The sequence below is a fragment of the Erinaceus europaeus genome, chromosome 3, assembly GCF_950295315.1.
Source record: "Erinaceus europaeus chromosome 3, mEriEur2.1, whole genome shotgun sequence".
Classification (NCBI taxonomy): Eukaryota; Metazoa; Chordata; class Mammalia; order Eulipotyphla; family Erinaceidae; genus Erinaceus; species Erinaceus europaeus.
Genome location: NC_080164.1, coordinates 27,335,705 through 27,349,998, shown reverse-complemented (window position 1 = coordinate 27,349,998; position 14,294 = coordinate 27,335,705). Strand labels below are relative to the sequence as shown.

General features: G+C 45.6%; 1 protein-coding gene across 2 annotated transcripts in view; it reads left to right on the top strand.

The window, feature by feature from the left end:
* DHX57 (DExH-box helicase 57) overlaps nt 1–14,294 on the top strand; it is a 58,753-nt gene that overhangs the window by 20,996 nt on the left and 23,463 nt on the right. The window contains exons 9-14 of one of the 2 annotated variants that reach the window (XM_007520990.3): nt 1,522–1,717; nt 3,419–3,543; nt 5,551–5,684; nt 8,169–8,223; nt 10,860–11,065; nt 12,998–13,114. In XM_007520990.3, the coding sequence (XP_007521052.2) occupies nt 1,522–1,717; nt 3,419–3,543; nt 5,551–5,684; nt 8,169–8,223; nt 10,860–11,065; nt 12,998–13,114 (833 nt within the window). The remainder of the gene's footprint in view (nt 1–1,521; nt 1,718–3,418; nt 3,544–5,550; nt 5,685–8,168; nt 8,224–10,859; nt 11,066–12,997; nt 13,115–14,294) is intronic. The other variant, XM_016187221.2, reaches the window with a different exon arrangement.

The window sequence follows — 14,294 nt, the reverse complement described above, 5'->3', positions numbered from 1 at the left end:
TGATAACCCTAGAGGCAAAAAAGAAAAAAATCTAGTTGTTGGAGCTGGGTGATGGTACATCCAGTTTGAGTGCACATCTTTCCATGCAGTAGGTCTTGGGTTTGAGCCCCAGCCAGTCCTCATCTGCAGGGTGGGGGGTGGGGTACTTCTGGAAATGGTAGTGTCATGCAGACACCATGCCCCAGCAATAACCCTGGTGGTGTAAGGAAAGAAAATCCAGTAGGAATGAATAGTCTTTATATACCTCTGTCACTATCCAGAATAAATATATTTTTTAAAGTAAAGGATGGATAGTTCCAGAACATGTAGTTTGAAGTCTTTTCATCATCTAAATTTCAAGCTATTCATTTCAGTAGTTACATCTGTGCCCAGACACACTGATAGAGTGACTAAGTTTATGTCTTCCTGTTTAGTTGATCTTCTTTTATTTTTCTTAATATTTCATTGCCACCAGGATTATTGTTAGGGCTCAGTGCTTGCACTATGAATCAACTGCTCCCAGCAGCTGCCTTTGCTCTTTTTTCTTGCCTTTTTATTTTTGATAAAAACAGAAAAATTAGGGGCCAGGTAGTGTGGCACCTGATTGAGTGTACACAATCAGTGCAAAAGGACCCAGGTTCAAGCCCCTGATCCCCACCTGCAGGGGGAAAGCTTCATGAGTGATGAGGCAGGGCTTCAGGTGTCTCTCTGTGTCCCCCTTCCTCTCAGCTTCTGGCTGTCTCTGTCCAACAAATAAATAAAAAATAATGAAAACAATAAAAAAGAGAGGAGGAAGAGAAAAAGGGTGAAAAAAAAAAAAAGAAAAATTGAGAGGCAAGAGGGAGAATGAGAGGAAGAAAGGGGTAATTGCTGTACTGCACGTCACTGCTCGTGAAACTTCTTTCACTGCAGGCGAAGGCCAGGGGCTTGAACCTGGGTCTTTGCATAGAGTAGTATGTGCAGTCTGTTGGGTGTACCACCACCCAGCCCCCCTCCTTTTTTTTTTCCTCCTCCAATATGTATTAATGAGAATGATAAAAGAAGAACTAGAGCTTCAGTCTGGCACATGAGATACTAGGGATCAAACCTGGGACTTTATATTCATAAATCCAAATTATCCACTGTGCCACTTCGTAGACCACTGTTTCTTTTCTTTTTAACCTCAGTCCACTTATAACCAAATCAGCACACACCAAAGGGAAAAATGTTAGAGTATCGTAATAACTAGAAGATACTACTCCTTTAGCATTCACGTGTAGAGTTAACATTCCTAGAGGTAGTAGTAGACCTTAATCTAATGCTTCTTAAGTGACCCCAGCTCCTCAGTAATGCAGAACTGTTATTTGATTGCTCTGCTACTCTGACTAAATTCATAGGAGTTAGCAACTGTAGGTAATAGGTCGGTAGGTAGGAGATAGATGAAACTGAACAACTTCTATGTTAACTGTCTTTCTCCCCTTCCTCAGAGCATGGAATTACTTCTATAGTTAACTTGGTACTCGAAACCTCTCATTTTAGGACTTAATCTGTTTTGACATACAGATGTGGAAAAACCACCCAGATCCCCCAGTTTATTCTGGACGAGTCTCTGAATGGCCCACCGTGGAAGGTGGCTAACATCATCTGTACCCAGCCCCGACGCATCTCTGCCATTTCTGTGGCTGAGCGGGTTGCCAAGGAGCGAGCAGAGAGAGTGGGTCTGACTGTGGGCTATCAGATCCGGCTGGAAAGCGTCAAGGTGGGTTTGCTCTGCTCCTTTTCGGACACCGCTAACAGACCATTTTCCTTCTTATTAGACAGAGACAGAGAGTCTCAGTTGAGAGGGGAGGGGAAGACAGAGGAAGAGAGACACCTGCAGACCACTGCTCATGAAACTTCCTTCCTGCAGGTGGGGAGCCAAGGGCATTGTAATGTGTGTGCTCAACCAGATGCCTCCCATTTTCAAGTATTAAGTACTCGGTTTGGGAGATTCATGGGCAGTTTAGGCTTTTATTAATTTTAGTTTAAAGTTAACTGTCAAGTCCCTTTAGAAATATTTTGATTTAAGAACTATGAGTTGATTATATTTGACTTGCTCTGTAAAGGTCTTTTAGTTCTTATTGGCAGAAATAATCCAGTTAAGTGCTGTTTTGTTCATGAACTTGGATTCAATCTGTTGAATTTCAGGAAAGGACCAATCCATCACTCACTGTTGGCTTTATGCTTCACGGTAATTTCTGAATGCTTTTTATGAGTCTTAAACTTAATATTTCACGTGAGGCAGAAAAGCTCTTTTTTCCATTAGCAAGAAACTGCATTTAATGTGATTTCCTGTTAACTAGAATTACTGGTGTTCTCAGTGTACTTTATCCCTTTTATTGCCCACCAGGAAAAAAAGAATAATAATACCCAAACTGATTGATGGATTGACTAATTACCAGAGCACTGCTCAGCTGTGGCTTATGGTGGTATGGGGCATTGATTCTGGGACTTTGGAGCCTCAGGCATGGAAGTCTTTGTTGCATAACCTTTGTACTACCTCCCCCATCTAAACTGACTCTTAGATCTGTGAAAAATCTTGTGGTTGTCAAAGGAAATGGGGCCGGGGATGGGGGGCAGATGAGAACAGATGGAGGGTGGCCTTCGTGTGATGACACTGGGCCCTTGGGTGTGGTGAGCCATCACCTTCATATATTGGTGGGACATAATATTATATATGTATAATAATATATAATATTAAGTTATAATATTAAAATTCACATTCAAAGCCTTTTACAATAGAAATAATAGTCAACCCATATCTGTGACCTTTGGAGAACTACTGCAGTTTCCAGTAGAGGGAATGGAGACACAGAACTCTGGTGGTGGGAACAGTGTGGAATTATACCCCTGTTATCTCACAATTTATTAAATCACTAGTTTAAAAAAAAAAAAAGCCTTTTACAAAATTTATTAAAAGGGGCTGGAGAGTGGTATACCTGATTAAGCACACAACTGTCTCGTGCAACGATCCTGACTCAAGACCCTGCTTCCCACCTGCAGGGGGAAGCTTCACAAGCAGTGAAGCACTGTTGTAGGTATCTCTCTGTCTCTCTAGCCCCCCTTCCCTCTCATTTTCTCTCTCCCTTATCAAATTGAATAAAATTTTTAAAATCTCATAAAATAAGTTTATTAAAGGGACCAGGCAATGGTGTACCCAGTTGATTGCACATATCAGCATGCACAAGGACCCAGGTTCAAGCCCCGACTCCCTTCCTGCATGGGGAAAGCTTCATGAGTGGTGAAGCAGGTCTGCATGTGTCTCTCTGACTGTATCCCCCCCCCCATTTCTCTCTGCCCCATCAAATGTAAAGCTTATTTAAGAAAATTTTTTAAAAAAAGCTTATTGTGCAGTGGCTTTCCAGAGCAGTGTCCCTTGTCTGGAAATCTCATGCATGCTTTCTGTGCCTGTTGTGCACAGTCCTCGGCCACCAGGCTGCTGTACTGCACCACTGGCGTGCTGCTGCGGAGGCTGGAGGGAGACGCCACCCTCCACGGGGTCACCCATATCATCATCGACGAAGTGCACGAGCGGACAGAGGAGAGGTAACTCGGGACTGCCCACACCAGTGCCCACACACCGGGAGTGGACACAGCTGGATGCCACCGTGGCTCACAGTGTCGCATGTCACCTGACACAAAACACCAGGCAGCATGTGGCCATCGACCTCCTTTGCTTCCCACTTGGCTCTCCAGGGCAGGAGCGGGGTGCCAGCCCCCCCTCCTGCATTCACTGAGCCTGTATAAAGCGCCTTGTGGCATCTCAGTGACCCGGATATAAGAGCAGAGAGCAGGGGAAAGTAAATAAGTGGCATTGATCACCACTTGTCATAGGAATCATGCCCTAGAGGGGGGAAAAGCTAATGGGGATGGGGACTAGGCAGTAGCGCAGCAGGCTAAGCGCATGTGGTGCAAAGCACAGGAACCAGCATAAGGATCCCAGTTTGAGCCCCCAGCTCCTCGCCTGCAGAGGTGTCGCTTCACAAGCGGTAAAGCAGGTCTGCAGGTGTCTTTCTCTCCTCCTGTCTTCCCCTCCTCTCTTGATTTCTCTCTGTCCTATGCAACAATAATAATAACTACAACAAGGGCAACAAAATGGGAAAGATGGCCTCCAGGAGCACCAGAGATAACCCTGGAGGCAAAAAAAAGCTAATGGGAGTGGCTAAGAGAATGCCAGAGCCAGAGCCAGAGCCTCCAGTTTATTCCCCAACACGACGGGGTAGAGGGTGCTCTGGTTTCTTTTTCTCTTTTACTGTCCCATGTGAAACTCTTGGTTTTATTATGAAATAAAGAAAAACCTCTTTAAGAATCTAGTTGGGAGTCAGGCTGTAGCGCAGCGGGTTAAGCGCAGGTGGCGCAAAGAAAGCACAAGGACCGGCATAAGGATCCCGGTTCGAACCCCGGCTCCCCACCTGCAGGGGAGTCGCTTCACAGGTGGTGAAGCAGGTCTGCAGGTGTCTATCTTTCTCTCCTCCTCTCTGTCTTCCCCTCCTCTCTCCATTTCTCTCAGTCCTATCCAACAACGACAACAACAATAATAACTACAACAATAAAACAACAAGGGCAACAAAAGGGAATAAATAAATAAATATTAAAAAAAAAATCTAGTTCAGCAACTCAGGAGGTGACACAGTAGATATGCATCAAACTCAAGCACAGGGTCCCAGGTTTGATCCCCAGCATCACGTGCCAGAGTGATATTCTGGTGTATTTTCTCAATCTCTCTTTCTCTCTCTCTCTCTCTCTCTCTCTCTGCCATTGATAAGGAAATAAACCTTAAAAACAAACAAAAAAAAATAGTGGGTAAAATAAGGGAGATCTCTTAGAAATTTTGAGGTTGTGGGGCCAGGCAGTGGTGCACCTGGTTAAGTGCACACATTATAGTACCCAAGGACCCAGGTTCAAGCCCCTGGTCCCCATCTGCAGAGGGAGCTTCACAAGTGAACCAGGGCTACAGGTATCTCTCTGTCTCTGTCCCTCTCTATCTCTTCCCCTCTACTCTTAGTTTCTCTGTCTCTATCCAGTAGTAAATAAATAAATACATGCATATATATATAGAGAGAGAGAGAGAAGAATATTTGAGGTTTTTCCAGAATGTCTTGGAAAAAGGAGGTCTAGGTTGACAGGATGAGCCAGAAGCAAAGAACAAGCCGAAGCAGAGCTGTTGTGCAGAGCCTGTCATTCTGCAGCTGGCTTCTCCCACCAGTAGTAACCGCTCCAAGGAAAGGCCACCACCCTAGTAACTTACCGTCTCTAGCTTGTGGACACTGGTTGTAATGCAAAACTGTGCATGTGCCTGTTTCCGTACCTGTGAGTACACTAGCTGTAGGGAAGTGTAGAACTATCCAAGACTAGTGACTCCTGGTGGTGGTTTATTGACTTTAGACTGAATCTAGCTTAGCTGGGGAACGTCTCCTCGGGGAACAGGAAACATCTTTCTCTTATTAGTGTTGTGACTATATGTCTCCCACAGTCCTTGCTCAGAACACACATCAAGTTATTAAACGTCATTTATTGAGCTTGATCCTCAGGACCCTCTTTTATTTTCTCTAGTGACTTCTTGCTTCTGGTTTTGAAGGACATTGTATCACAGAGACCGACTCTTCAAGTCATTCTAATGAGTGCAACTTTAAATGCTGAGCTTTTTTCAGAATACTTCCGCTCCTGCCCAGTCATTACTATACCAGGTGAATAAAATACCTCATTAAATGTGTGTTGTCCCCATTAGTAAAAATGACTTTGAAAGATTTTATATTTGTTTTTATGGGCGTGGGGATAGGGAGAGCGCGCCACTCGGTTCTTGCATGTGGTGGTGGTGGGTGTGGAGCCTGGAGCCTCTGGAACTTAAGATATGCAAGTCCTGTGCTAAGTTAGCTCCCGTGACCCTTAAATTAAATAGTCACTTGAAAGCTTATCTGAAAGGAGACAACATAATGGTTCTGCAAAAGATTGTCACGCCTGAGGCTCCAAGATCCCAGGCTCAATTCACTGACACCACCATAAACCAAAACTGAGCAGTGCTCTGGTCTTTCCGTGTCTTTCTCTCTCTCTCTCGTTAAAAATAAATAAGAGTTTTAAAAAAAATAAAATATTATTCTGCATTTTTTCGCTACCTCTACGCTATTTCTCTACGTTCCTGAAACAATTTTTAGGGTTGTCTCCTTTGTACTAGAAAATGCAAGCAGTGTTTTCACAACAAATGAAAAGAAGCTTATTTGAAATATAACAGTAAGGGGTCTGGGTGGTACAACCAGGCATACTTGGTCGAGTGCACAAGTTACAATGCACAAGGACCTGGGTTCGAGCCCCCGGCTCCCCACCTGCAGGGGGGAGTCGCTTCACAGGCGGTGAAGCAGGTCTGCAGGTGTCTGTCTTTCTCTCCCCCTCTCTGTCTTCCCCTCCTCTCTCCCATTTCTCTCTGTTCTATCTAACAATAATCATCAGTAACAACAATAATAACTACAATAACAATAAACAACAAGAGCAACAAAAGGGAAAATAATTTTTTTTTAAATAAATAAGAAATATAACAGTAAGGGCTTATAACTCTATTTAGAGAAGATTAGCTTTTAACAGACAAAAGTGTAACCATATAATGAAACTGCTAAAGGTAACAAGTTCATTTGCTGGGATATTTTAAATTTCACAGGTGTGAGTTTTTCCTGAAGTCTGGGTTGTTTAGGATTTAAGGCTTCCCTCTGTCTAACATCCAGATGTGAGTTTAGGAGCCCGGGAGCTGACCCTCGCATGTGTGTGCGGTGTGAGGCTCTCCACTTGCTCTCCTGCACCAGATGAGAGCTGGCGGGCAGCTGCTTTGCTTCCTTTCTCACTCTAAAGCAATCAAATAAAAGTGAAAAATATTTAAATTTGAAACGTGAGTTTATAACAGGAGCTTATTCGCTCACTGATGAGTTATGCTCAGTTTCCAGATGTCAGCTGGCACTAGGAGACAGTGGGGTTAGATGGTTGGACAGCCTCTCTGGGGTCAGTAGGCCCCCTGGAGGGCTCTGGAGAAGCGGAACCCCAAGGCACATTGGTGAGGTTGTCTGTCCAGGGAAGTCTGTTCGCATCTGGAGGCTATTTTTTTCCCTTTTGTTGCCTTTGTTGTTTTATCTTTATTGTGGTTATTATTGTTGTTATTGATATCGTTCTTATTGATGTTGTTGTTGGATAGGACAGAAAAATGGAGAGAGGAGGGGAAGACGGGGAGGGGGAGAGAAAGACACCTGCAGACCTGTTTCACCACTTGTGAAGCAACACCCCTCTGCAGGTGGAGAGCCAGGGGCTTGAACCGGGATCCTTATGCCCGACCGCCTAGATTATTATTTTAATGAGAGATACAGAGAAAGATAAAACAAAAAACAGCCCTGCTCAGGTTTGGATTATGGTGGAGCTGGGGATTGAACATGGACCCTCAGAGCTTTAGGCATGAAAGTCTTTTGCATAACCATTATGCTGTATCCCCTAGCCCCATGAAGTTATATTTTTGTTCTAAACAACAATAATAATAACCACAACAATGATAAAACAACACGGGCAAACAAAAGGGGGGGGAGCCTCCAGGAGCAGTGGAATCATGGTGTAGGCACCGAGTCCCAGCAATAACCCTGGAGGCAAAAAAAAAAAAAAAAAATTTAAGACCACCAAACAAATAGTGCTTTACTGTGCCAAGCTTTGTTTTGAAAGAATTTTACAGGGGCCAGGTGGTGGCGCACCGGGTTGAGCACACGTTACAATGTGCAAGAGCCTAGGTTCAAACCCCCCAGTCCCCATCTGCAGGGAGAAAGCTTCACAAATCTTTTTTTTTTAAAGACTTTATTTATTTTATTAATGAGAAAGATAGGAGGAGAGAGAGAAAGGGCCAGACATCACTCTGGTACATGTGCTGCTGGGGATTGAACTCAGGACCTCATGCTTGAGAGCCTAGTTCCTTAACCACTGTGCCACCTCCCGGACCATACACAGCTTCACGAATCTTGAAGCAGTGCTGCAGGTATCTTTCTGTTTCTCTTCCTCTCTATCTCCCCCTTCCTTCTCCGTTTCTGTATCTCTCTATCCAATAAATAAATAAATAAATAAAGATAATTTGTTTAAAAAAAATGAATTTTACATACATTATTCAGAATACTGGAACTCTCAGAGGCTCTAGTGTTTATTTCTTCATTTTCTAGGTCGCACATTTCCTGTTGATCAGTTTTTCCTGGAAGATGCAATTGCTGTGACAAGGTATGGCAGATGCTAGTTACAGCTCCGTTAGAGTCTGTGAGAACAATTATGACTCCACCTCCAAGTGGCAAGAGAGTAAAAGTCAATCTGTTAGCTTTTCATTTACTTGTTTGTTTGCTTGTTTACTTTGTTTTCATTGGGGCTTCACTGCCCCAGACTTTTTCAGATAGAAAATCAGACAGACACCACAGCACCAAAGCTTCCTTCAGTGTCATGGGGGCTGGGCTTCTGATTTTTCCACTTAAGTATTTTGTTTTCTCCTTTCAGCAAATATTTGCTTAACAGATTGTTTGCAGCTCACATGCAGTGTGGTGTGTTAAGAACATTGACTCTGTTATGCAAAAAGACTTTCCTATCTGCAGCTCCAAGGCCTTAGGTTCAGTCCCACACCACCCTACACCAGAGCTGAATAGTGCTGAGTATTCACTGAAGGTGAACTCTGGGAGAGCATGCTGTGTCAACGTGACTTCCTCAGTTGTAGTTGAGGGAAGAAGCTGTGCATGTGAGGGAGAGGGCTGGTCCATGGTGGGGGGCGGGGGGGGGGGCATGTACCTTCTGCTTCATACTACTGGGAACCTAAAACTATAAAACTGCTCTAAAAAGCAAAGGCTACTGAAAAAAAATGATACTCTAAATAAGTACATACAGGATTTTTGTGTCAAAAAAAACAACAAGCGGACGTCAGTGAGTAGCGCAGAGGGTTAAGCTCACACAAGGACCAGCATAAGGATGCCTGTTTGAGCCCCCAGCTCCCCACCTGCAGGGGAGTCGCTTCACAGGTGATGAAGCAGGTCTGCGGGTGTCTATCTTTCTCTCCCCCTCTCTTCCCCTCCTCTCTCCATTTCTCTCTGTCATATCTAACAATGACAACATCAATAACTACAACAATAGTGAAAAACAAGGGCAACAAAAGAGAAAATAAATAAATATGTAAAATAAGTTTTTTTAAAAGAACAAGCACTGGCTTTGCCCACTTCAGTATTACAGTCTCTTACTTACTGGCTGTAGATTGTTTAGGAGTTGAATCTCTGGAATTGGCTTCATCCCGAGTGAAATGGGTGTGTTAATAGCTGCCTCACTCAGCTGCTATGAGGACTAATGAATTAGAACTCAGAGTTAATACTCTGTAAAGAGCTTAGAACTATGCCTGGCTAGTAGCAAAGTGCGGGCCATTCCCTTCATTATCCTCCACTCAAGGAGTGTGCTGCATACTGAGTGTTAGTGTGCTGGTGTGATTTCTCTAACAGGTACAGAAATTGTAATCACAGTCCCTAATAGAATCATCATGTCTACTGGGTGCAAACAGGCTTCTCTTCTTTGAAAAGCCTGTTTCCTCTCTCCACTCTCTGACCTTGAGGAGTCCACAGAGCCTTTGTACGCCACCCAGTGCACCGAGGTTCTTCTTACCAGTAAACTCAGCCTTAGACTGAATCTGGGAGCTCTGAGTCTTAGGCATGAAAGTCTGTAGGTGGGGACCAGTGGCTTGAACCTGGGTCCTCATGCACTGTAATGTGATTGCTTAACCAGGTGCCTGGCCCCGAATTCTGTGTTTTTGAATGAGTGAATGCATATTGGAGATTAAGACGATGGTGGCTTTTTTTTTTTTAAAAATTGTTTATGTTTATTTTCCCTTGTTTTTTATTGTTGTTGTAGTTGTTATTGATGTCGTCATTGTTAGATAGGACAGAGAGAAATGGAGGGGGGGGAGGGGAAGACAGACACCTGCAAACCTGCTTCACCACCTGTGAAGCAACTCCCCTATGGGTGGGGAGCCGGAGGCTCGAACCAGGATCCTTATGCTCGTCCTTGCGCTTTGCACCATGTGTACTTAACCTGCTGCACTACTGCCTGACTCCCTCTTTCACAGTTTTCTAACCCACGTTACTACTTTCTTCAAATGAAATCTTAGAGGAAATCAGAAGGAAAAGAACCCGAGGAGTGGAAATGAATGCACAGAATGTGGGGCTTCTGTCCTGGATTCTACCCTCTTCAGCTCGGCTCCCATACCATCCCCACCCCTGGTGCTCTGGGCCCCCTTACAGCCCCCAGGAAAAGTCAAGCCTCTGAGCTCTTATCCAAGCCTCCTCCCTCAGCAGAGGAGCAAAGGAGGCCGCTGAAACGTGATGGGCAGGAAGCCCCGTCCCCCAGGGCTGATAGAATAGAGACTAAGAGCTGCTGTCTGACTGGTCTCCCACTAGACAGGAGTATCCGGTGTACTCCCACCACAAGTGCGAGCCCAGCCCCAGAGTGTGCAGATTCTCTGAGGGGAGTCTGTGGCGAGGAATCACCGTTGAAGCGATGGGTGGCCAAAGACAGGGTAAAATGAGGAGGACCCCTACTGAGGGTACAGTTCCCTTGTGGGGCCAGCAGGACAGCTCACCTGGATGGTGTGTCTGCTCTGTCCTGCCCTTGGCCCAGCCCCACAGCACTGGGAGTATCTTTCCCTCTTTCCCTCTCCCTCTCCCTCTGTCTCTGTCTATCTGGAAAAGTTGGCCCAGAGCAGACAACAAGAACAACAAACCCAGGAGAGCCTCTCCCCCAATTCCTACCTCACCTGTCAGAGAAGGAGCCGGTCCTCTCACTGCCCAACACCCCGAAAACACAGAGCATGTTCTCCTGCCTCCCCCCACCCCCAGGTACGTGCTGCAGGACGGGAGCCCCTACTTGCGCTCACTGAAGCACCTCACTCGGGAGAGGCTGAGGGCGCGGCGCAACAGAACAGCCTTCGAGGAGGTGGAGGAGGACCTGCGTCTGGGGCTGCACCTGGAGGACTCCGGCCCTGCCAGCGACGCCTTGCCCGACCAGCAGCTCGACTTCAAGCAGCTCATGGCGCGCTACAGAGGTAACCACTGCCGCCCGCTGGGGGCGGGGGGGATGCCAGACACTCCCAGAATCTTGCCAGCACGATCCAGAAGACAAACTTGGCTCTGTTTCACAGTTACATTGTGCTTAATCCATCAGAACCTTAACCTTAGAAAAAGAGCAACTCCAGCACGTTATATTTCCCAGTAGGATGTGTTCCCCAGCTAGAAAAGAGATGTGTTCATTATGTTAAAGTTTGGACATATAAAAGTATAGAAAATAGAGTTAAGTGGGCGGGAAGCAGTGCAGTGCAAGTGCCTCAGTGATATCTGGTTCTCTTTCTCTCCTTCTGTTTCTCTCATTAATAAATAATTAAAATTTTCAGAAAGAAAAACAGTCAAATACAGATGATGTTGCAACGTACTTTGCACCTTTTTCTTCAATGGGGGTTCGCATGTGCACAGTTTCACCACTAGAGGGCCAGATAGAAAGAAGCTGGCAATGGGGACAGACACCCCAGCTCTGGTGCACCCTTGGCCCTGGCACCTCCCCTGTGACACCAAGGCTCAGGTCTGGACTGTGTGCACAGCAGAGCACACGCTCTACCCAGTGAGCTATCTCTCCAGCCTACTTTGTTTTAAAGACTCGTTTAAGGGACTGGGTAGTGGTGCAGCTGGTGATAGAGCACACATGCTACAATGCAGGAGGATGTGGGTTCAAGCCCTGGGTCTCCATGGGAGCTGGGAGAAGGGTGAGACTTCACAAGTAGTAAAGCAGGTGTTTCAGGTGTCTCTCTCTTTCTTCCCTCTCCCCTCTAAATTTCACTCTATCCTGTAAAAAAAAGATTGATTTATTTATTAATGAGTGAGAACCAGTGCATCATTTAGGCACATGTGATGCTGGGGATCCCACTCAGGACCTCATGCTTGTAATGCCAGCATTCAAGCCACTGCACCACCTCGGGCCACTATAACTCTTAAATTTTGATACGATTTCAGATTTACGTGGCAGTTTGTAAGACTGGAGAAAGAATGCTGAACTAGCCTTTACCCTGGCTCACCAGCTGTCACTGCTTGCCTCATGTGCTCTGTGTGAGCGCACAGTGATTTCTTCCTCAAGTCCCCTGGGTGCATACTACAGACAGAATCTTCCTCAGCCCTAGTACCTCACTGCATACTCTCTAAGAGAAGGCATTTTTCTTTCCTTTTCTTTTCCTTCCCTTTCTTTTCTTAGCAGAGCCCTGCTCAGCTCTGTCCGATGACGGTGCTGGGGACTGAGCCTGGGACCTCAGAGCCTTGGGCATGAGAATCTGTTTGCAAAACCTTTATACTGTCTCTCCTGCCCCATGTACTCTTTTAAGTGGATAACTGATTGGTATAAAAACTGTCAGATTATGAAAAGGCTTTCCATAAAGATTTGTACACCTTCTTTTTCACTTGTCTGATCCTTTCTTGATGATGAAATGTCTAGCTGTGCAGACTCCTGCTCCGCCTCCCAGGCTCACCTTGTCTGTGCCACCTGCTGCTTCATTTCCTTCATTTCTGGCCAGCACAGGGACCACACACCACAGCTTCACTGTTTAGAAACTGCCCTCCTGCTATTCTGGGAGGTGGCACAGTGGATAAAGCACTGGACTCTCAAGCATGAGGTCCTGAGTTCAGTCCCCGACAGCACATGTACCAAAGCACATGTACCAGACATGTAACAAACATGTCTGGCTCTTTCTCTCCTCTTATCTTTCTCATTAATAAATAAATAGTCTTTTTTTAAAAAGAAAGAAAGAAAAGAGAGAAAAAGAAAAGAAGCTGCTCTCCTGTGACCTGGGTGATGGCCCCATGGATCAAAAGTGGAACTCTCTGGGGCCAGGCACTGAGCCCCAGCAATTACTCTCAAGCCTGAGGTCCTGACACCCCCTTTTCATGGTCATACTTGCTTCAGAAATGTGTGACTCATACTTTTATCTCTCTTCCAGGCGTTAGCAAATCGGTCATTAAGACGATGTCCGTCATGGATTTTGAGAAGGTTAACCTTGAGTTAATAGAGGCCTTGTTAGAGTGGATCGTGAACGGAAAGCACTCCTACCCCCCAGGTAATGGCTTGTCTGTTTGATGCAGACCCCGGGATGGGCACACAGTGGCCTCTTCCTGGGGTCCCTCCCTACATTCTTACTCTCCCCCTCTTTTCAGGGCTTTTCAGGGGAGATTTCACCTTAACATTGAACTTCACCTGTACCTTATTCCCACCAAGCAGACATGATGACAGTACAGAGTCCAAAGGGGAGAAAGCTGAACTCCATGTGAGAAATGCTCAGTCCCAGGCAGGGGTAGATAGCGTAATGGTTGTGCGAAGAGACTCTCATGCCTGAGGCTGGCTCCAAAGTCTCAGGTTCAGTCCCCTGTACCACCATGAGCCAGAGCTGATTAGTGCTCTGGTTAAGAAAGAATGGAAGGAAAGGAGGGAGGGAAAGGAAAAGCAAAGCTCAGAGCAGCCATCCAGTGACTTGGGATGGCAGGTCATGAGTGTGCATCTCTGACTTCAGGTCACCACAGAAGCCAGCCAGGGTGTTCCTAGTTTTACTCACCAGAAGGGAGAAACCTCCTCCTCTCTCCTAAATTGGATGCATAACAGTTTTTTTTCTTAATATTTTATTTTATTTTTGTCTCCAGGATTATTGCTGGGGCTCAGTGCCTGCACCTCGAATCCACTGCTCCTGGAGGACATTTGCCCCATTTTATTGCCCTTGTTACCCTTGTCATTATTATTGTTGTTGTCATTGCTCTTGTTGTTAGATAAGACAGAGAGACATCGAGAGAGGAGGGGGAGAGAAAGACAGACACCTGCAGACCTGCTTCACCTCCCATGAAGCGACCCCCCTGCAGGTGGGAAGCCAGGGGCTCAGACCAGGATCATTAAGCCAGTCATTGGGCAGTCCTTGAGCTTTGCACCATGTGCACTTAACCCGCTGCAGTACTGCCTGACCCCCGCATAACACTTCTATAGAAACAGTGTCTGCAGCCAGTACATCCAAGAAGTGTGTTTAAAGTGCGTTCTAGTGGTCCAGGAGGTGATACAGTGGATAAAGAGAGGTCCTGAGTTCAATCCCCAGCAGCACATGTGCCAGAGTGGTGTCTGGTTCTTTCTTTCTCTGCCTACCTTTCTCATGAATAAAATAAACAAATTCTTTTTTAAAAATCCAAATAAAATAACATAAAATAAAGAGCTTTCTAGAACTTTGCTGGCTGGGGAGATAGCATGATGGTTATGTAGAT